The sequence below is a fragment of the Cyprinodon tularosa genome, unplaced genomic scaffold, assembly GCF_016077235.1.
Source record: "Cyprinodon tularosa strain WSP-4 unplaced genomic scaffold, ASM1607723v1 ctg115, whole genome shotgun sequence".
NCBI classification, from domain to species: domain Eukaryota; kingdom Metazoa; phylum Chordata; class Actinopteri; order Cyprinodontiformes; family Cyprinodontidae; genus Cyprinodon; species Cyprinodon tularosa.
The window spans coordinates 792,626-813,950 of NW_024037948.1; the positions used below are offsets into that span (position 1 = coordinate 792,626).

Consider the following 21,325-nt stretch of genomic DNA (forward strand, 5'->3'; position numbering starts at 1 on the left):
GCGCGCCGCGCATTTCATCCGAGCAGCTAGCAAACCAGCAGCAGCAGCAGACATTTATGCACACAGAGAACATTGTGCCGAGGACACTCCGGTCAGTGACATCTGAGAGAGAGAGGGAGGGAGAAGGGGGGAGCTCCTGCTTGGCACACAGCGCCCCTGTGGCAGTGAGACTTTGACTGACTGACTGTCTGACGGATGCTTCTGGAGGAAAACGCAGCTCCTCTGATTCTTTTCACACCTTTTTCTCTGTCTCGTCTGTCATCTCGGTGCGCTCTGATGGTCCTCTAGCCTCTCCTTACCGCGTCTCTTCTCTTCAGCATCGGATTCTGCTTTTCTTTTTTTTCTTTTTTTTACCTCCACCTATCTCTCCCCCCTTCTCTCCTTCTTGACTGGCCGAACCGGGGCTGATCCCAGCCAACCTGGGCCGGGCCGTGGGGCTTTTCTGTGAGCCTTATAGCTGAGAGTCGGCACACCCGAGATGCGCGCTTCGGGAGCCGGTATTTGGGCTCTCCCCTCGGCTCTGGGGACCTCTGGCTCGTGGCAGTGCCTCTGGTGGTGGGTCGTGACGGTCGGGGTGACTGTAAGCTCGGGAGAGCCGTGGATGTCCACGGAGCCATGCGCCTCCACTTGCTCCTGCAGCAGCAGCAGGATCTCCTGCGTGGATCCGGAGCGGGGGATCAGCGCGTTCCCCGTCCTGCAGAGCGAGGCGGAGATGGAGAACATCACCGACATGTGAGTGTGGAAGATGACAGCACCGCATCTCAGTTTAGCCTCTTTCCTAACGAATAAAGACATGCCAGTCCATAAAGCAGCCTCTGGATACTATAGGACGCTTCCAGGATGGAGAGGATTTAAAAAAATCATGCATGAGTCTTATTGCTCCTTATTGTTTCTGATTGTCCGGGAATGTAAGCAGGAGACCTACAGTGCCTAACTTGCATTGCATAACACACTTAATTGTCTGTCATCACGGAGAGCATCACTCATCATTCACAGGAAGTCTGTTTAAAACAAATCTTATCTCTGATTGGCTTCATGCATAAGAAGCGGTCCACCACTGTTTGCGTTTGTGTGGTTTGGCTGCGCTCTCATCAGACACCACAGTCCAAATATTGGCACAGACACTTCACAAGATGGATAATAGGAGTTCGTTTGAATGATCAGGATGCTGAAGGGGGATTTTGTTCATGCAACGATTTTTTTTTTTTACTCAAAGAAAAAAAATTGTATATACATTTGCCTTTGGAGCTGAAGTGCATTTTAGATAAGAAAAGCAGATTTTTTAAAAAAAATTTGGCATAGGTAAAAGCGGCCTTGTTGATATGACTTAAGTCAGATAGAAGCAATCCTTATCACTGGCCTTGGAGAAGCCTTGGAGGCGGTTTAAATGAGCAAGGGAAGCAATCATAGAGCGTTTGGCTGCAGTTTAAACCCAAAACGACCTTGCAAAAAGCCATGAAGATGGTTTAACTGGTCTCTAATAATTGCTAACATGTCCTGATTTTCTTTTTCTTTATTATGTGCATCGAGATGTCAGCACTTGGTCAACATTTAATGAGCTTCCAGTCCAAACTGGGCAATTACTCTAGAATGCAGTGGGTAATGAAGTGTTATATCTGTCATAATTTTACAAAATGCTATTTCTTGGCCAATATATTCAATGAAATTCAATGCAAAATGTATTTAATCATTAAAATGGCATAAAAAAAAGATATTACATAGACTTATGAAATATTGCTTAGAGCATCAATCGTTACCTTATACCTTATCTTCAAAACACTTTTTATACAGAAAAGATTTGCACATTTTATGGCTTTTATTATTTCAAACAAGCACAAATGAACAGATTAGGCATATAATTATGACCATGCACGTCAAATCAGCCAACTATTTATCCTGCTGTGCACCTCTAAGGACCCAATATTTACCTGTGCTTGAAGAAAATATAATCTATTACTGTTGTAGATCAGCTGAGAAATGACTGAAACAATGTTTATCTGTATGAACATTTCTACATACACTAAAATGTAAATGTTTCATTCAAAATCTTTTTACTTACTGTGCATGATTAGAAAAAGCAAAGAAATAAAGAATAAAATAGTAAATGTAAGCCTGATTTCCAGAGGGTTTTATGTGGAGATAGCCAGAGTATTTAAGCCAAACAGCAATCACTGCTATACAGCTCTTGTATCTCAGTGAAAAACCCATTCTTGGCTTTCTCCTAGTGTTTTGCTTAGCTTGAAATGTTAGACATCTAATCCCATAGCTGTATTATATGAGAAGTACATATATTGCTCTTCAGAACATGCTCACTCAGTGCTTTTCAGGCACACATGGGAGCTGCTCGCAAAGCATCTCCTGCTGGTCCCTCAAACACAAACGGGTCAAGTGTTTTGCTCAGATCCTGCTGTGGAAAAAGGTCGAGGACACATCTGCTTCCCCTCTCTAAGAAGCTATGCAGCAACATTTCCATGTGCGCTGTGCATCATTTGCAGTCACTTAAAAAATGTATTAAAAAAAAAAAAGATCTGTGTTTATGAAGGCTTAACATGTCTTGTCAACAAGTCTCTGTCTACGTTTCCCCGTGTTAACAAGTTATCTTTGTGTTATGCACGCTTGTCTCCCCGACAGTTACATCGCAAATCAGAGCAGCTTCTCCTCCATTAACGACAAAGACCTGCACTACTACAAGAACCTCAGGAACCTGTGAGTCCATTTTGATATTATATCAAGAAAGAACATTTATTTGTAAATGTGTAAAATTCTGTGTCAAAATACAGTCTTTTTGTTTTAACAGTTTATAAACATATTTATTAACTAGTTAATAGGTATAACTACTTATTTTAGCTTAAGAAATTAATACCAAGTGTATGTGTTTAGCTGATATATATTCATATAATGTTTGGACTCAGTTACAGAACATGTTCACAGCATGAAGAGACTTCTAGTTCTTAATAAAACTAAGTTCAGTTTGAATCTCAGACCTGGGCCTGTTGGTGCTTCCTAGCTTTGTGTTACATAAAGTGAACCTATTTTCGATAATTATTGCTCATCTGTTGAAGACCAATAAAGCAATCTTTTATTAAGAAAAAGGACAAGCTTTATTGCTGTAATAAAGACATTGTTCTCAGTTACGCGGATGGTGACTAAATTAATATGGTTCTTTTTAAACCCAAGTACACATTGTTTACACAAGAGTGTCCCAATATGCCATATTTTTTCGGACCTCTGGCAGATTTACGGAAGAGCTCTATGGCCAGAGTCCCATTTTCAATCAGTAAAGAGAGGTAAAGATAATGGTTATGGCAGAGAGGCCATCCAACTCCAGTTATTGGGATCCCATTAACAAATATAAATCCCCATGAATACTGTTGAAAACAACCAAAATCAGCCTGTCAGCACTTAGAAGAAAGATTTTATTTCTGTAATGGGCAGGGGTGGAGCTACAGGGTGGGAAGGGGTGGCCATGGCCCAACCTTTGCCAATCATTGGTTTATTCTTGGGCTGCCCATCCCAGATGATTTATTGTCCCCTTGTGGATGTAGTTAAACAAGCAGTTCCAATCTAAAACATAGGATGGCAGCAGTCATTCTCTAGAATGTTCTAACTAATTTTACATTTTAATTATTAATATATTAACCATAAACTGACATGAAAACACAGTAATGAAACATTAACTTCAAGATATTATTATTAAATATGATAAATACAGAATTCATCCTCTGTTCAGAAGTATTTTTTTTTAAGGGAAAGGTTTGTATCTAAAGAAGAACAACAGCTAAACTCATTTAATGTTTTTATTACCCAGGGCTATAAATTATTGCTTTTAAATATGCTAAGGTGTCAATATTTATTATATTATGCTTCATGAATATCTAGTATGTGTTTAGTTTTTTTTTTTTTAATATGGATGTTAGGCCCATTATTTATATATATATACAGGTGCTGGTCATAAAATTAGAATATCATGAAAAAGTAGATTGATTTCAGTAATTCCATTTAAAAAGTGAAACTTGTATATTATATTCATACATTACATACAAACTCATATATTTCAGATGTTTATTTTGTTTAATTTTGATGATTACAAATGACAACAAATGAAAATCTCAAATTCATCATATCAGAAAATTAGAATATTACTGAAGACCAATAAAAACAAAGGATTTATAGAAATGTTGGCCAACTGAAAAGTATGAACATGAAAAGTATGAGCATGTACAGCACTCAGTATTTAGTTGGGCCTCCTTTGGCCTGTATTACTGCAGCAATGCGGCGTGGCATGGAGTCGATCAGTCTGTGGCACTGCTCAGGTGTTATGATAGCCCAGGTTGCTCTAATAGTGGCTTTTAGCTCTTCTGAATTGTTGGGTCTGGTGTATTGCATCTTCTTCTTCACAATACCCCATAGATTTTCTATGGGGTTAAGGTCAGGAGAGTTTGCTGGCCAATTAAGAACAGGGATACCATGGTCCTTCAACCAGGTACTGGTAGCTTTGGCACTGTGTGCAGGTGCCAAGTCCTGTTGGAAAATGAAATCTGCATCTCCAAAAAGTTGGTCAGCTGCAGGAAGCATGAAGTGCTCTAAAACTTCCTGGTATGTGGCTGCGTTGACCCTGGACCTCAGAAAACACAATGGACCAACACCAGCAGATGACATGGCACCCCAAACCATCACTGACTGTGAAAACTTTACACTGGACTTCAAGCAACGTGGATGAAGTGCCTCTCTTCTTTTCCTCCAGACTCTGGGACCTTGATTTCCAAAGGAAATGCAAAATTTACTTTCATCAGAGAACATGACTTTGGACCACTCACCAGCAGTCCAGTCCTGTTTCTCTTTAGCCCAGGCAAGACGCTTCTGACGCTGTCTGTGGTTCAAGAGTGGCTTGACACAAGGAATGCGACAGCAGAAACCCATGTCTTTCATACGTCTGTGTGTGGTGGTTCTTGAAGCACTCACTCCAGCTGCAGTCCACTCTTTGTGAATCTCCCCCACATTTTTGAATGGGTTTTGTTTCACAATCCTCTCCAGGGTGCGGTTATCTCTCTTGCTTGTACACTTTTTTCGACCACATCTTTTCCTTCCCTTCGCCTCTCTATTAATGTGCTTGGACACTGAGCTCTGTGAACAGCCAGCCTCTTTAGCGATGACCTTTTGTGTCTTGCCCTCCTTGTGCAAGGTGTCGATGGTCGTCTTTTGGACAACTGTCAAGTCAGCAGTCTTCCCCATGATTGTGTAGCCTATAGAACTAGACTGAAAGACCATTTAAAGGCTTTTGCAGGTGGTTTGAGTTAATTAGCTGATTAGAGTGTGGCACCAGGGGCCATCAATTTTGAACCTTTTCACAATATTCTAATTTTCTGATATGATGAATTTGAGATTTTCATTTGTTGTCATTTGTAATCATCAAAATTAAACAAAATAAACATCTGAAATATATGAGTTTGTATGTAATGTATGAATATAATATACAAGTTTCACTTTTTAAATGGAATTACTGAAATCAATCTACTTTTTCATGATATTCTAATTTTATGACCAGCACCTGTATATATATTATGTTGGTACACTCTGATTAGGCTAGTTTGAAATGAAACAGTTTTTGCTGCTTATAAATTTTTTTTTGGCTCTGCCCAATGTAAATCCATGTTATATTTTCCCTTTGATAATTGAGATTTGATTTAAATAAAAGCAAAATAGATAAACAGATTCACAAATATTTACACTTTTTTTCTTCCAGAAACAAACTTGGTTAAATGGAAATGACTTCAAATCTAAATATTCTAAGATTTTAGATTACTTTGTGCTAACTGCATGAACTACTTTTTATGAAATTCATTATGTTTTTTCAGACAGTATAGATACAACTTGGATTATTTGATTTTCAAGTTTAATGCATTTCTATCAGCTTTCCACCGACTTTTTATCTTTTTATTGTACATGTAGTGTCCTGATTTACAGCAGCGTTTTTCTAAAGTCTTTCTCTACTAATGCATTACAGATCAGTAGGCTTGTTTTCTGGAAATGTTTTCTTTTTGGAAGCTTTTTTTTCTTATTCTAAATACCCCAGAAAGTGCCCTATAATCTACTGCAATGTTTTTCATGCAATCAGTAATGATGATATGTCAGTTTTTAATGTTCTCAAGTACTCTGATGATACTGATGTGATTGTTTGCCCTGTCAGAACGGTGACCAACAGCAGGCTGACATATGTATCGAAGCTGGCGTTTCAGAGCAACTTAAAGCTACAATACCTGTAAGTAAAAATCGTTTTCTTTTAAAATCACAAAGACTGGCGAAATATGTTATTAACCCTTTGAGGCTTTTTTATCAGGGACTTTTTGATATGAATATGTGAAAGAATTTCCATTTTGCTAAAAGAGCTAAAAGAGCAGTTTTGAATTTGCGGTTTACCCTATATATGTCTGATGATTATATAACATAGTATGCTATAATATCATTTTTATTCAGTATTGCAACATGTAAAATACATATTTATTTTTACAATAGAATTAGCCACCAAGGCAAGAAAAGACATGAAGGTTTATTTATTTATTTAAATTGGATGCAAAATTACTGAAAGTATGTTTTCCTGATTGGGCAAAAACGCTAAATGAGAACATTTGTGTGGGCAAAATGGTTTACTTGGTAAAGTATTTGAATGTTATGTTTCCACTAAATGCAATTTACTGACATTTGGTTTAATCTCCAGGAATTTGAAAGACAACAACTTGTCATCCCTCGACTGGAGGGTATTCAAGCACCTCAACATCTCATATCTGTGAGTTAACTGAAACCTTCACTATCTCCTTCTTCTACGTGTTTATCTGTTTCAGATAAACTGGCACACACAGGATAGGATCTCTGATGTCATTTAAAGTTTTAATTTGGGCTTATTTTCTGTCAATTTTAAAAAGATTGTTTTAAAGCCTAGATTTAGCTGGCAAAGATATTAGATCAAAAGGCAATCAGGATCCCGCTGAACAAGCATGCCTCATAAAATACCTGTCAGGATCAATGTCTCTCATTGTTGTGAGAAGTGTTTAGATAGTATATTGAGGTGCAAAATATACCCCCCATGCTTTCCTAAAGAGAACATTTACAGTTACCTCATAGTGTCTGATTATGTGAAACAGTTTCTCTGAACTTCCCATAATCCTCTTAAATGAGCTGGTTTGCACTTGCAGGAAAAATATAATTGGGTTTTCTGGAGGAGAATTAGATCAGCAGGATTGATAAAGCTCTTATATCTGTCTGCAGAAAGAATAGCAACATCTGGAAACAGCTTGTCTTTGTCTCTGAGTGGCAATCTAATGAGCTAACACGTTCCAATGTAGAAGCCTCAAGAGGGAGAAAAAGTCAGCAGGTCTTAAGAGCGAGAAGGACTAATATATAAAAACCCCATTCCTCCAATTTTTTAGCGATAGTTTCACCAAATGAATGTAATTAACTTGCGCATTCTACTGAAATATTTCTCAAAATTCTGATTCCCAAATCCAAAATACAGTTCTAGAAAAAAAAAAATTAGAGACTAATGTTTTTGGTTTTGTTTTTAAGTCCATGACAATAATTCAAACAACAGCCCTATTTTGCTAAATGATTACAGATGAGTTGATCACCTCTACCCAAAAACAATATTAAAGACCAATCAACAGTATTTCAAAAAATTGACTACTCCACCTTGACAATGATTTCTCAACCTAAAACCCGAGCTTTATCTTTAGAAACTGACATGTACAGTAGTGTAATGATATATACAGTCAGCAGGGTGAGGGCTGGGCCTGTCCTGATCTTAATGGCACTCCTGATGAATCTCCTCCTGTAAATGTCGTCAGCAGCAGGAAAAGGGGCCTTGATGATGTACAGGGAAGTTTTCTCATCTATTTTCAACATTTTCCCCTGCAAAACTTCCCATACCAAGTTTTAAAAAAAGGATGTTACGCCCTCCTTAGGCTGCAAACACCCCGCTGTTACTGTTCATCCGTATCTGTGAACCGATATGGTTTGTCCTCAAAATCTGTATGCTGACATATAAAAAAAGATGTAGGAAATGTTGGTCTGAGTATGCAAATATAAAAAGGATTTTGTAAAGTGTTTAGTTCTATTATTTCCTTAAAGGTATAGTGGAAGATGTTCTTTTTCCAGGAGGATCATAACAATAAGTAGTCCTCCTAATTGTCAATCATTCTGGTGATATGTTTACATAAGGCCATCCTACGTTCTCTTATGAGTCTGACATAGTGAAAAAATTGCAAATCTTCTTTTGGAAAGTAAGCTTGTATGAGCAATGTAAACAGCAACTTTTAAACAGAGCGTGCACGAGGAGAAATGGGCTTATGCATGGTCTTGCACGCTTTCAATAAACATTCTTACTTTGGAGCGGGTTGGGTTGTGCTTGTTAATTTCTTTTTAAGTGGAGAGGGCGAGTCTTTTAAAAAATTCATGAAGATCCTCCACAATACCTTTAATATGTGTGTTTTGTTTGTTAATTGTCCTCAGTCTAAATAGCGCATGTGTTTTAGGATGAAAGGTGTGGAATTCTGCTTCATCTGGATATGTGGAACTTTATGTAGCATTTTTGTTGCTTTTTGTAAAATACTTGCTAATCAATGAGACATTTGGAAGAAAGGTTTTAATGCTATATGACTTCTTCTAAATTTAAAGAAATCGATTTGCCAAATTAAATAGAAATACAATAATGAAACTCTTTTTAATGTCGTTTTTAACTATATAGCATACATGTTAATGAAAATTCTGCATAGGATCCCAGGAACAAAGAACTAGAGCTTTTTGTTAACAGAACACTGCTAGAGCTGTCAAACTTATTTCAGTCGAAAAGGCAGTAAACAGTTTATTTACTATAACTGTAGGAAGTTCTTATGATTCTCATGTTTGGGGCATTTTGGTTAACTTGCAAACAGGATATTAATGGGACCCGTTAAAAACAAGATTACCTCAAATATCTTAGGTTTTTCTCAGTATGGTCAAAAGAGGAGATCAAAAAGTTACCCTTTAAGTTTGGGTTACACTTTCTTATTTTGCTTCTCAGTGTTTGTCAGGGTTCTTCACTTTGTGTGTGTTTATGTGCATCCAGAATCCTGTCAGGGAACCCTCTGCATTGCTCCTGTGAGAACATGTGGATCAAGCTGTGGTTAGGAGAGGAAGCACAGGACCTGCGCTGCATAGAGGATGGAGGAGCTCGCAAGCCACTGTCAAGACTGACACTGCCTAACTGTGGTGGGGACACACACACACACATATACTTGTTCTGCCATCGTAGTGAGGACCATTTGTTGACTCCCATTGACTTCCTTTGATTTTCAGTCATTTTCAACCCTTTCTATGCCCTAACCCTAAAATTAACCCTAAACCTAACCATTACCAATGCATACCTCACCCTAACCGTAACCCATTGACACCTTTACTCTAAACCTATCCATTAGCAAAATAGCAAGTGAGGACTGGCAAAATGTCCTCACTTTGCAACATCTGGTCCTCAATTTGATGGTGAAATTGGCAAAGAGGCAAAGAATGAAAAAAGAAAAATCCACAAGCTGTTCAGAACCTACTGTTAAGCTACCTTAATCGAGATGTTTGTACAAAGTTCCTCTTTTTGAAGAAATATTTGGCTTCTTTTCTGTGTTAATGCAATCTTAATCACATGTTGCCAGGAAGTGTTAGTATTTAAGCTCAGGCTGAGAACTGGTACTGTGAACCAAACATGCAAAGTCATTTGTCAGTTCACAGTGGGTGTTGGGAATGTATGAGCGAATAAGGAAGCTTTGCTGTTATCACCTAAGAGAATAACAGTACAAAGAACACAATTCACACAGCGACAACAGCCTCTGCAGTAATCAGTTATCTGTATCTGCTGTTATGTGTGTGTATGAGTGTGTGTGTTTGCACAGGCTGCAAGGAAAATGCTGCCCACACTTTACTTCAATTACACAGAGCTTTGCTTAGCTTGTATATTCTAATTTCACCCCTCCACATACGCACAAAAGGAGGAGGGAAAGCTGTGATGTCCTACACATCAATGCCCTGAGAAATGAGCAAAAACGGAAAGAAAAAACAACAAGCACGGAAGGAATTGGAGTGTAGATGCTGATTGCTGCTTTATGCTACAAAATTATATAGGGAGTTTGTTGGACTTGATTAGGTAAAGAAATAAGAACATTCTCAGAGATGTTCCAAATCATAGGAAATACCTGCTGGTTGGCTATGAAAGGACACTACAAGAAAAAAAAAAAGATTAACTCTAGACAATGTGGAAAAAGGAAAAAAAGGAGCATCTGTACTTTGTCCTTTATTGGTGGTCCATTTTCTTTTCTTTCTGACATCATAATGTTCACTGCATCAAAAAAATAATCTCTCCAGTTTATATATATAGTGAGTTGCATGAAAACATTGTACTGCAATACTCCTATTACATCCACTTAACTGTAAAAAACCACTAAAACATGCACAGAAGCAGTATATGCATTCGCTATTAGGAATAATGTGTCTGTATAAATATCTAACAGCGCAGAGATTGATGCACAAGTGTATTATGAACCTTACCCATAAGTTTTCTCTCACTGTAAGGCAAACCTCTACAGGCCTTATGCCTTTTATTTGCTGGCATAAGGAAATGTTTATCAAGCATGAATGTATAAATGTCAGCAGTTAATTGATACTTTATTCCTGTCTGCTGTATATATACAGCATGAATTTTTCATGAATCTTCTTTTTTTGGACCCTCTTCTGCTCATAAACAGGGTCAAATTACAGATTGAACCGTCTGCAAAAGTCTGCATTGGATCAACTCTTGATCCTTTTTCATTTTAGCATTCTATCAGTATCAGAATAAAACTGATTTAGCATAATGATATAGAGTTTGATTTTTTTTTTTTTTGTTGATAAGAAAGCTGTTAGAATTCTTTTGGGTAATCATAAATATGACCTATATCATTCTTTCAAACTAAAAAAACTTTTGGTTTTTATAATTAACATATTGTGATATTTTAAAATATATAGAAACAACTCTAAACAAACCAAGTATCATGGGATCAGTGTATTACCCACACATCACGCAGATTAAAAGCATGTCTATGATATCAAAGCTTCTAGCAAGAGTATGAGTATGAGATTTGTAAAGTAATGATATTAACTTGTAGACCTGACAGACTGGTGTCCTACTCTGAGAAAACCCAGGTCTACACAGATTTTGCAATAAAAGTTAAAACTTTAGGAAAGGGTTCTAGACATTACAGCAGTGAATGGAAGCAGGTCTATTTTACAAGTATGGGTTTACCAATGCCATGCTGTAGCTTTCAAACAGTGTTGTGAAAACATAATCTGCTACTTGCACTGCGTAGTTTTGTCTGTAGATAATTTTATTACCACCAAATGTAATTTTAATCTGTAGAGACTTACACAGAGAAAAGCTGTGCTTAGAAAGGTTTTATTAACATGAATGAAATACATAAGTTATATGGCACTCAGGCCCCGGCAGAAGACTTCAATGCATTTAATCGAGATTAGCTTGGATGAGTAACCTAGAAAAGAATTAGAGTAGTCCTCCCCAGACACTAGTGGTGCAAATAGCCAGACTGTGAGTAGGACTGAGAATTGTCTGAGAGTGAGTGAGGAGATGGGGTGGAAGTGGGTGAAAATTCGCTGCCAATGCCAGAGAGAAGCTGGTCCAAGAGCTAAATGAAGGCGATCTTGAAAGATGATTTGCTTCGGAGGAGGTGCGGTCATCGTTGATTGGCTGAAGCCTGGACGAGGGACATAAGAGTCTTCTAGATTTAATTTTTGCTTAAATGTCATTTTGCTGTGAAAGGTCACTTTAAAGGGAAAATGTGTAAGATTTATCACCATCTACAGTATGTACAATACAGTACAGTACAATACAGAGGAGGAGTGTTGGCCTAGATGGCTAGAGAAGTGCACTTGCGCTTTGAGAAGGTTGCAAATACCCAGTTCGATCCCCACAACCTGCACTCTGGGTACCTGAGCAAGACCCTTAACCCCACACTATTCCCTGGGCGCTGCAGAGTGGCAGCCCACTGCTCCCCAAGGGGATGGGTCAAATGCAGAGAGTTAATTTCTCCATTGTGACATAAATAAATTTCAATTTCTAAATGAAATACAAATGACAGACTGGGGCGCGGCCTTCTCTTTGAGATCTACTAGGAAGCCGCGGAGTGACATCTACTATCAACAGCCAATAATTGTTGCATCTGAGCTTGTCCAATGTAGTCTAATAAACTAGCCTTATCTGCCTTGTTTCTAACATAACAGCAAAATAAACTTCAGTGTTATGTTGAATCACTGCACCTATCAATAGGAAGCGTGTGACCTCAGTGTCAACTTTGAAGTTCACTCCCTCATAAATTGCCTCTACCTGATAAAATCTGCACCAATGTTGTATTTTTTCCTGGTTATTAATTTTTTTTTACCTTTATTTGATTTGTTTGTTTTGCCTCTTGCATACAAAGTGGAAGATTGAATGATACATAGTTGTTTTTGCTTGTTTTAACTCGGCCAAGAGGTTTGTCCTCTTTCGGGTTCTCTAATAAAAAATGTGGCACAACATGCTCCCATTGCGTGCACCGCCCCTTATGTATTTATACACCACTACTTCTAAGCTATATGAAAATGCTCTCAATTTTTATATGATGTAACTAGACTTTCACAGACTATGTATTTATTAAGGCATTGCTAGATTTTTGCTAATAAACACCAATACAACCTGTCAATTTAAGCTAATAGCATTATTTAAAATTTTGAAAATAAATTTGAAATATATGATTTGGTTTAGACATGAACAAACAATCCTTGCTGCAGCTTTTTATTGTGGTTGGAATGTCTAGAGAGAGCAGTAACTGGTCATCAGCAGAGACAGAGAATACATAAAAATACACTCTATGGGTTTATTAGCCCCAGAAGCATATTGCTGTTCCTGACTGGTTAGCCGCTGTTTCTGTAGAGCTGTCTGTTATAGCCCTGGATTAAACTGTGTTGTGTCCTTGATCCTTAGCTTTGGAAGCTCCTTCAGACAAAAGCCTAATGCAGAAAAAAATACTACACATCCCTTATTTCCCAATAGGAAATTTGTTTTTGGAAATATCCTGTTTTATATTTTCAATAACAGGCTGTTGAGCCCTGCTGCTACATTTGCATTGTCATCATCCAAATAGTAATTATTCCACCTATGCTCTTTTTTGTGGTGATCTATTAAATGTAACTACTGTATCTGTTTGAAAAACAGTGCAGAAGCCACTTAGGATTTCTGCAGCAGGAGTATAGATTTAGGGGTTTTCTTGCTTGAACATTTGCCATTTGTGCTTTTCTTGCTAAATCAAAACAAAAAAATCTGATGATGAATGAAGATGGATTATTACTACAGTATGTCTTTAATGACAGTGCAAACTATCAGAAATTGCCCGGGGCACTCAGGACACAAACAATAAGTCTGCTTACCGGAAGCTAATAGTGTCATTGATAACTCCTATTGATCTCTCCCCTCTGCATACCCTCCATTAACAGAGGTTATTTTTGGCATTAGCATAGTCCCAGCTTGGCCCCTTGGGAAGTGGTCAGGGCACCCCCGTGTTGAGTGACATATGAGTAGGAGGGCATGGAGGGAAAGGAGTGCTTCATGTGTGTTCATGTGTGTCTCTGTGTCCGTGAGCATTTCTGACTGACACTGTGAGGGAGGCACAAAAGAGAGGAAATGCCCAGTGAAGCCCCGGGGCTGGGCTGACACCGATCTCTATCTGTGTGTCCATCAACTGAATACTGCCAGATATGTGCTCTAAAAAGCTTGCTGAAAAGGGAGCTGACTGATGCAGTTTATTACCATTCTGAGTTTACTACAGCACTGCTCATGCAATATAAAATCTAATCCACTGTGTGACACATAAGAAATTGCAGAGTTCAGATAGTTGCAGGTGTTAAAAGGCTCACACTGTCTGAAACAATAAAACTGACACATAAAACTTATGAACTCCTCAGCACTGCATAATTTGCTTCTAACACTCTATCAGTGGTACGTGCCTTACTTACCAATTTAACAAAAAAAAAAAAAAAAGAATGTTTTTGGGCTGTTTTAAGTTTGCTGAAGTCTGCATAGTTCACCAATGAAGTACTGGCTAAAGGTTGGAAGTTCCCAACCAGGATTTATGAGCCCACCTTCAACTGAATAATTAAAAGACATATCCTCACTATGCACAGAGATGTGTATTTTAACTATATGTTTGCCCTAATATAAAGCAAATAATTTACAGCAAGCGAATGCATAATGGTCAACTTCTTGAAAATGTATTAATATGTATTATTTATTATTGTCTAGTGGGAAAAAAAGTATAGTTTAAAAAGCACTGCTTTTTAGTCAGGGCTTTTTTTGCTAGCATAACTCAGTTGAGAAGGCTGTTAATCTTAAAAAAGTCACCATTTACTCTGGAAATCAGGCCGATATGCTCCCTTTTTATGACCGTAATACCCAACGCATTTCAGCACAGACACAGGTTAGAGTAAAAGATTTGGAATTACAATAGAATTATGCCAATACCCTGACTATTAATGGACGAAACAGCCCCAGAAGCCGTGTCTTTAAACACATCATAAAATCTAGATTTGTGATTTTTAGTAGCAAACCTTGGTCAGTAGAATAAACAGAAATAAATGTTTGGCATGTACCACTCTGTGTTCAAGGACTGCTGGGGGACCCAAGCCTACTTGTCTTGTAGCTCAGGATGTCAAAAAACTGCAAAAATATGAATATGTGGGAGGGAAAGCTTTTTTTTTTATTAATGCGTAGATAAAAGCAGACCAGTTACTAGACCACTCCAGAGAGGTTTGCCTGTCTTCAACTGTCTCTTTTTACATTTGTCTATCTAGCTGTCACTTCATCCATTTGTCTGGGAGGAATTTGACCCTAAACATCTTCAATCTAGGCACATATAAGAACAAGCCTTAAATGGTGGCACAGATTAGCCAACAAGGCCAGATGGCATCATCTTAGAGTATGTGGCAGGAGATGATATTCACATGTGGGGTTTTTCTATAAACAGAAACTTGATGAGTCACTCTGATAGACAAAGATGAGTCAGTTATACAGCTATAAGAACAAAAACTAAATAAGATGCAACAACCAATTTCAACCTAAAGAGAAGATGGACATTTATTGAAATGTTTCTATAAGTGTTTTATAGCAACAGTTAAAGGTAAAAAAAAAAGGGTTTTATTTTGTAATGTCCTTCAAACAGTCGGGTCTCCTGTTTTCATTATAAGGTTAGAAATTCTTGGAGTAGCTTTTAGCGATTTATGAGCAGCTTTAGCAACTGAAAAGCTTAGTTGGTCAAAGCTTTTCAAATCATTAGGTTTATGGCAGTTAGATCATTTTGAATGGGACAAAACTAGTGCATGAAGAAACATAACAGTCCTGTTTCATAGCTTAAGCAGTTCAAGTAGAAATTATCTTTACTGTTCCTCAGTGTAAATATTGACTTTTTCCAAAAGCAAGAAAAAAAAAAAGTATTATGCAGATACACATAAAGGTAAACAACCAAGCAGAAGGCTGGGCAGTAAGGGTTAAATTTACAACATCTGAAGAAATACTGTAAAGTTTTTTGTTATTAAAAAGATTCAAAAAACCTAATACAGTATATTATAACCAAAATTGCAGTAATGTTAAAACTCTTTCTTTCTGTAAACATAATTTACATGTTTAAATATAACTTATCACATTTTTGTAAATATATTTTGTTATAATTGCAGAAATATTGTAAATATCTAAAGATAACAAGAAAGAATAATGTCTTAAAGATATATTAAACATAATGAAAAACAGACAAAAGCCATCAAACTCCTAACTGGTTTAATGATCAGTTTTCCAGGTCACAATATGAATGCCAAAAAGAAATCGAAAATCATCTCAAATCTAAAAATCTTTTCGTTGCACTTTTCATTTCTCTATTTTAGACCGTAGAGAACACCAGCTGTTTCATTGTGTTCTAACACACAAGACAAACAACAGACTTACAGCTTTAGTGCTGAGTCACTATGAGAAATCTTCTGCTTGTCTGCTGTTTGCTACTCGAAGGGTGTTTTGTTTTTTTTCTCCGAAATTTTATGTGGCAAAAGTTTCAAATGAAAGCACACTGGATGTTTTTCTTAACTAACGGACTTAGATCGAATGAGACTGAGGAGGAAAAATGGCTTACTGAGCCCAATCTGGACATCATCTAGGGTGCACTTGTTTGTTGACATTTTTACTGCCAACATTCTGTCAAAGTTACCCATGAAAATTTATAATAAACTGTTTACAAAAAAATGGGTTTAAAATGTGAGGTATGTACTCATTTTTGTGTGATACTGCATGTTATTTTAAATTATTGATCTAGAAAGCATTTGTGGCTGTAGAAATTAGATACATGTTCCATAGGCATCTCTTCCTATAAATGATCAATAAGTGAAAAAAATGCAAGCCACTTTGAATATAGAAAATACAACATATTCTCCCAAGCTAACTTTGAAATCTTGTAAAAAAAAGCCAGAGAAAAAAAAAAAAACAAGATTGTTTAAAATGCACAAATTACAACTACCGGTAATGAATCACACAAGTAGCAAGTGCCTTGTACATAGCCTTTGTTTTTTTTGTTTTTTTACAACTAAAAGCTTTTTAACTTAATGCATTCCACTAGAAAACACACACAAAATGGTTTAGATTCATTAAAGCAGGAAGCATTACATTTTGAAAAAAAAATGTAAAATAAAATTAGAATTTCTAATGCTCCTGGTACATCCTTGGAAAGCTATCCACACTCTTTTTATTAGAATTTAGGAATCAAAGCAAATAAAATGTAAGTTATGCTATGTCCAAAAATGAATTAGCATTATAATATAACTATAAAACAATACCTAATAACTATAATAAACAATAGTATGACAAATTGTTCCAAAATACGAATCCATCTTTTTGAAAATGAATCATGCAAAAAAAAATACAAGGACTTTAAGCTGTTTATTTAGATTGTTTCATTTATGTTTAACTTAGAATATCACAGATGGACAGAGAAATTTGTTCTTCAATCTTATGTAGCTATGAACTAAGAACCTCTGCTACAAGTGTTGGGAGGATCTGAAATGACCAGATAACCATATTAAGCAATTAAAACCTTTGACTATTGTTGTTTTCAAAATAGATTAAACAAAGTCAGATGGAACTAAGGTCAAGTAAGGCCCCGCCTTTATGTTTGTGGTCGAGTCGTCCTGCTGGAGGGTATCTCTCTGCTTCAAGCTCTAACAGATTTCCCCCTAACTTACGTTCATCCGTCTTCCAATCAACTCTTATGAACACTTTTAAAAAATAACGCATCATAATGTGATGCTTTTGTCGCTGTGTTTCAATGTAGCAATAGTGTGTCACAAATTTGTGGCTCAAGTTCATAATTTTCTTTCTTTAATACATGGTAAAAACTAAATTAAACTTGGCCCCATTTCAGACGAGGATAAAATTGGAATCTGTGCTACTAAATTTGAATGTTTTGTTTAGAGTAATATATGCTTTTGAGTATAAACTGAATATGTGTGCATAAAGTAGTTTGAGTTTGTTGCAAAACAAATAGAATAATTAGAATTGAAATAAAATCTTGCTTTGTTTTTACTGTAGGTGTTTTGGGATGTATGTCATTTTCTTCGAGTTCTTTTGTACTTGTTTCACCTGTGTTTGAAATTTAAGGATGTGGTACAATAAGCTGCAAGAAAATTAGTACTCTCTGCCTCGTGAAGATGAGATCAATAAAATGTTATAGGGGTCCTAGAATGATTATATAGGGTATTTGGTGTTGGTCCTTAAGGTCTCTGAATAGGGTGTGTAACATTGGTTGGGCTGAAAATGGCATATTTGCTGTTCTATGAGCCCTAATGCAAGCCTGTTTATAAGCCTCAGAATGAAACGACGGGTTTTCTTCCTTTGATGGTATGATCATGAATATTTAGATGAGCTGTGAACTGATTGGTTGGTTTACAACAAGTGAAGCTGCAGAGCAAAGACGCATCATAGCAACAGCATGTAGTAGAAACACACTGGGCACTCTAACCGAGCCGTGAGCTCTTGGGCTGGACGGGCGCAGGAAGCCAGCGGGGGACTGAGCGACCGCACCCGACCCGGTGACGGTAGACCGGACAATGGCCACCTCGTGCTTCCCCCTGCCTGCCTCGATTCTAGTTCTGGGTGTACAGAGTAGACTGGGGCTAGAAGACCTGTGTTGTCTGGGAGGTTGATACAACAAAATCAAACAAACAAATCTGTTATGTAATCAGAGAGCCAGTGTAAGGACTGCAGAACCGGGCTGATGTGCTCTACTTTCTTAGTACTAGTGAGAACAATGGCAGCAGCATTTTTGATCAGCTGCAGCTGTCTGATGCACTTTGTAGGCCTGTTACACTGTTGCAGTAATCAATTCTACAAAAGATAAATGAAGGGATAAGTTTTTCTAGATCCTACTTGGATATTAGTCCTTTATTCCTGCAGATGTTCTTTAGTCTGAAGATTATTACCTCCGTTTTGTTTTTATTTCATAGATCTAAAGTTAACTAATTCGCAGTGATTGCTTAGAAAATAATGTCATGTTTGCATGATCAAATTTGATTATTCTCAACAGCTTTATCTAGTTTTTAAAATGTTATAGAATGAAGCAAACACACTCCATGGTGTTCTTTTAAGGGGTATAGTATCAATTCAAGCAACTCAAATGTCAATGCAATAGCTTCATCTTATTGGCTGCTTCTGGAAACAATAACATTAGGCAAAAGCATGTTATATTGTTTTCTCTGTTTCTGCAAGAATTTCCATGTATGGTTGATTATTGTGTGCAAGCTGAACAGTACAGTGAACAGAAAAGACTGCTTCACATGAAGCTTGTTCAGCTAATTACTTTAAACTGTTCCTCATCTCCACTTGGTGTGGTCAGGGATTTATCCATATCCGTAATGTAACCTGCAGAACGTTGCAGTGGCTGTAGAAAGCTGATTCATTGAGAGGCTGTTAATATAGTTCAATCTGATACAGGCCTGCCACTGGCAACATGACTGGTTTTTATAGTATCTCATGGTGATTGAGTGGGCTTCCCTTCAGATAAGCGCTTTGCTGTCGGATAGAAGAGGTTGACGGGTTGGAGCTGATAAGAAATCTTTCTAGTTTTATCTCAAGCATCTGTCAATGCCTATTTCTCCACTCTCCTCTCTGTGTTCTTCTTTTCTCTACCCACAGAGTTTATACATGTGGACAATGGTGGCAAGGTCCTTATTGAGGCTGATTGGTTATACCCAGGTCATCTCCTGGTCAAAGCTCGAGACAAACACAGAGTCACCAGTGTCTTTGCTTTGACAGAGGCTTCAGACTGTGTCCAATCAATTTAGTTCCTGGCCGGCTATGGACATGCAATAGTAATCGGTGTAACCATCTGTCAGGGGACAGGGAGATTGAATTCGAACTTTTTTCCCTGTGTATCTTTCTTTTTACTCTCTGCTAGGTGTGTGTTTGGCTGCTCCTGCACGTTCATTGTTGGTAAATTACGTGTCCTGTGTTTTAATTGGACCAACAAGAGTTGGTCAAGAATCCTAACTTTTCTTCTTTCTACTCCTCCTGCGTCTCCCCTCTCTTTCTCCTGTTCTTTCCTGCTCTTTTTTTGTATGTAGAGGTTCCGATGGCAACGCTGAGCCCACCCGCAGTGACTGCCAGGGAGGGGGAAAATGTGGAGCTGTTCTGTACAACCTCTGGCATGCCTTCGCCTGAACTAATCTGGAATATGTCACTGGATACTAACTGCGACGTAAGCAATAAAGAACACATATACAACAAAATATTAGGAAATTTTAATCTAAGAAATTATGCAAGATTATTACAGATTTAATATTCCATAGTTTCCACTTTTATCATTGTGTGAATTTTTTTCTATAAAAGACAAGCACAAAAAAAAAAAAAAGAATCTCAGAATCTGAAAAAAAAAAAGAATATTAGGCTGTAAATAAAAATATATAAAACTGGTCCATATACCATTTACAGAAGCTGCCTTTCCCCAATATAGCAGCTACAATATTTTGGGGGATTTTATCCTTCCAATGTTGCTTTTATAAAAAGTGAAAGATCTGATTTAAGAAAAAATTGGAACAACAGTTTTCAAGTTAATTTTAACTTGGATTTAAATTGAGACATTGATTTATCCATCCTAATGCATAAATATGTTTCCTGTCCAACGGGGGTTGTCTCTCCAGGTGAGTATCTTGCAGCCTCCAATGGGTTTTGTTGTAGTTATGCCCAGTATTTAGAGTTGCTCCATCCATTTTTACATCAGGCATTACCAGCTCTGTTGTCCCAAAGCATGATACAGCTACTTTTAATGTATTACTTTGGCGATGGATCCATGTTGATCTGCATCTTAGTTTTCTGTCACACAGAAATATTTTTATAGATGAAAATGTTTTTATTGTGTTCTGTGAGATGCTCAAAGGTTGGAATAAAGTTTTAAAATCCTATTCTAAGTTAAACTTCCCTACATTCTTCTGCCCTTCATCTATGTTTTCTGGACTGCTATTTGTTCCCTGATCTTCTGTATCCAACCTTTGAGATATCCACAGTGCATGTGGATTGATAAATTGGTGGAATTAGACACAGGTGGATTTTATTTAATTATAAGCTGCAATGCAATTGGTAGAGGAAAGTTATTTTCTGGATAGCTCACCAGTGCATTACAGACATGCAGAATAAACCACATTACAGGGTAGATTGACTTAAAAAAGTTACAGCTATGATTTTGGTCTGAGGAAGAAAGACACAATACCTGGATGGAGCTCAGGAATGGAAATGAAGAACATGCAAACTTCAGGGCTAAGATTTAGAACCAGTATCTACTTGTTGCAAAATCAAATTACTAAAGCAGTGCCTCCATGCAATTAGCTATTATGTCTCTTAGTTTTATCAATAGAAAGGGTTCTGTTAAAGCTTTAGTCTAAATTTATTGCCTTGTATTTACAAAAAAATGTATACTCCAAGTTATTAACAAAGGGTACAGTCGTAAAGAAGATTTTTATTTTGTTTAAATTTTTTTTTAAACTTAAAAATATAAGGTTTAAAAAATCTTCTTTCTCTTGCAGATTGAGACATCTGGCCAGGTTTCGGTGATGCGGCTCTCTAACCTGACATCAATGGACCATAGCAAGAAGATCAGCTGCACGGCTGAAAATATTGTTGGAGGGAGGGAGTCCTCTTTAGTGCTGGACATACTTTGTACGTTCACTATCTGTCAAGCTGTCCAAAATTCAAATTAGAACA

At 37.3% G+C, this 21,325-nt stretch overlaps 1 protein-coding gene across 13 annotated transcripts in view; it reads left to right on the forward strand.

Moving 5' to 3' along the window:
- Positions 1-338: 338 nt before the first annotated feature.
- Positions 339-21,325, forward strand: part of ntrk2a (neurotrophic tyrosine kinase, receptor, type 2a) — a 106,271-nt gene continuing 85,284 nt past the window's right edge. For all 13 annotated transcript variants that reach the window (XM_038305690.1, XM_038305703.1, XM_038305740.1 and 10 more), the window contains exons 1-7: positions 339-732; positions 2,632-2,706; positions 6,188-6,259; positions 6,716-6,784; positions 9,098-9,240; positions 19,693-19,826; positions 21,148-21,280. In XM_038305690.1, the coding sequence (XP_038161618.1) occupies positions 479-732; positions 2,632-2,706; positions 6,188-6,259; positions 6,716-6,784; positions 9,098-9,240; positions 19,693-19,826; positions 21,148-21,280 (880 nt within the window). In that variant the 5' untranslated portion in view covers positions 339-478. The remainder of the gene's footprint in view (positions 733-2,631; positions 2,707-6,187; positions 6,260-6,715; positions 6,785-9,097; positions 9,241-19,692; positions 19,827-21,147; positions 21,281-21,325) is intronic.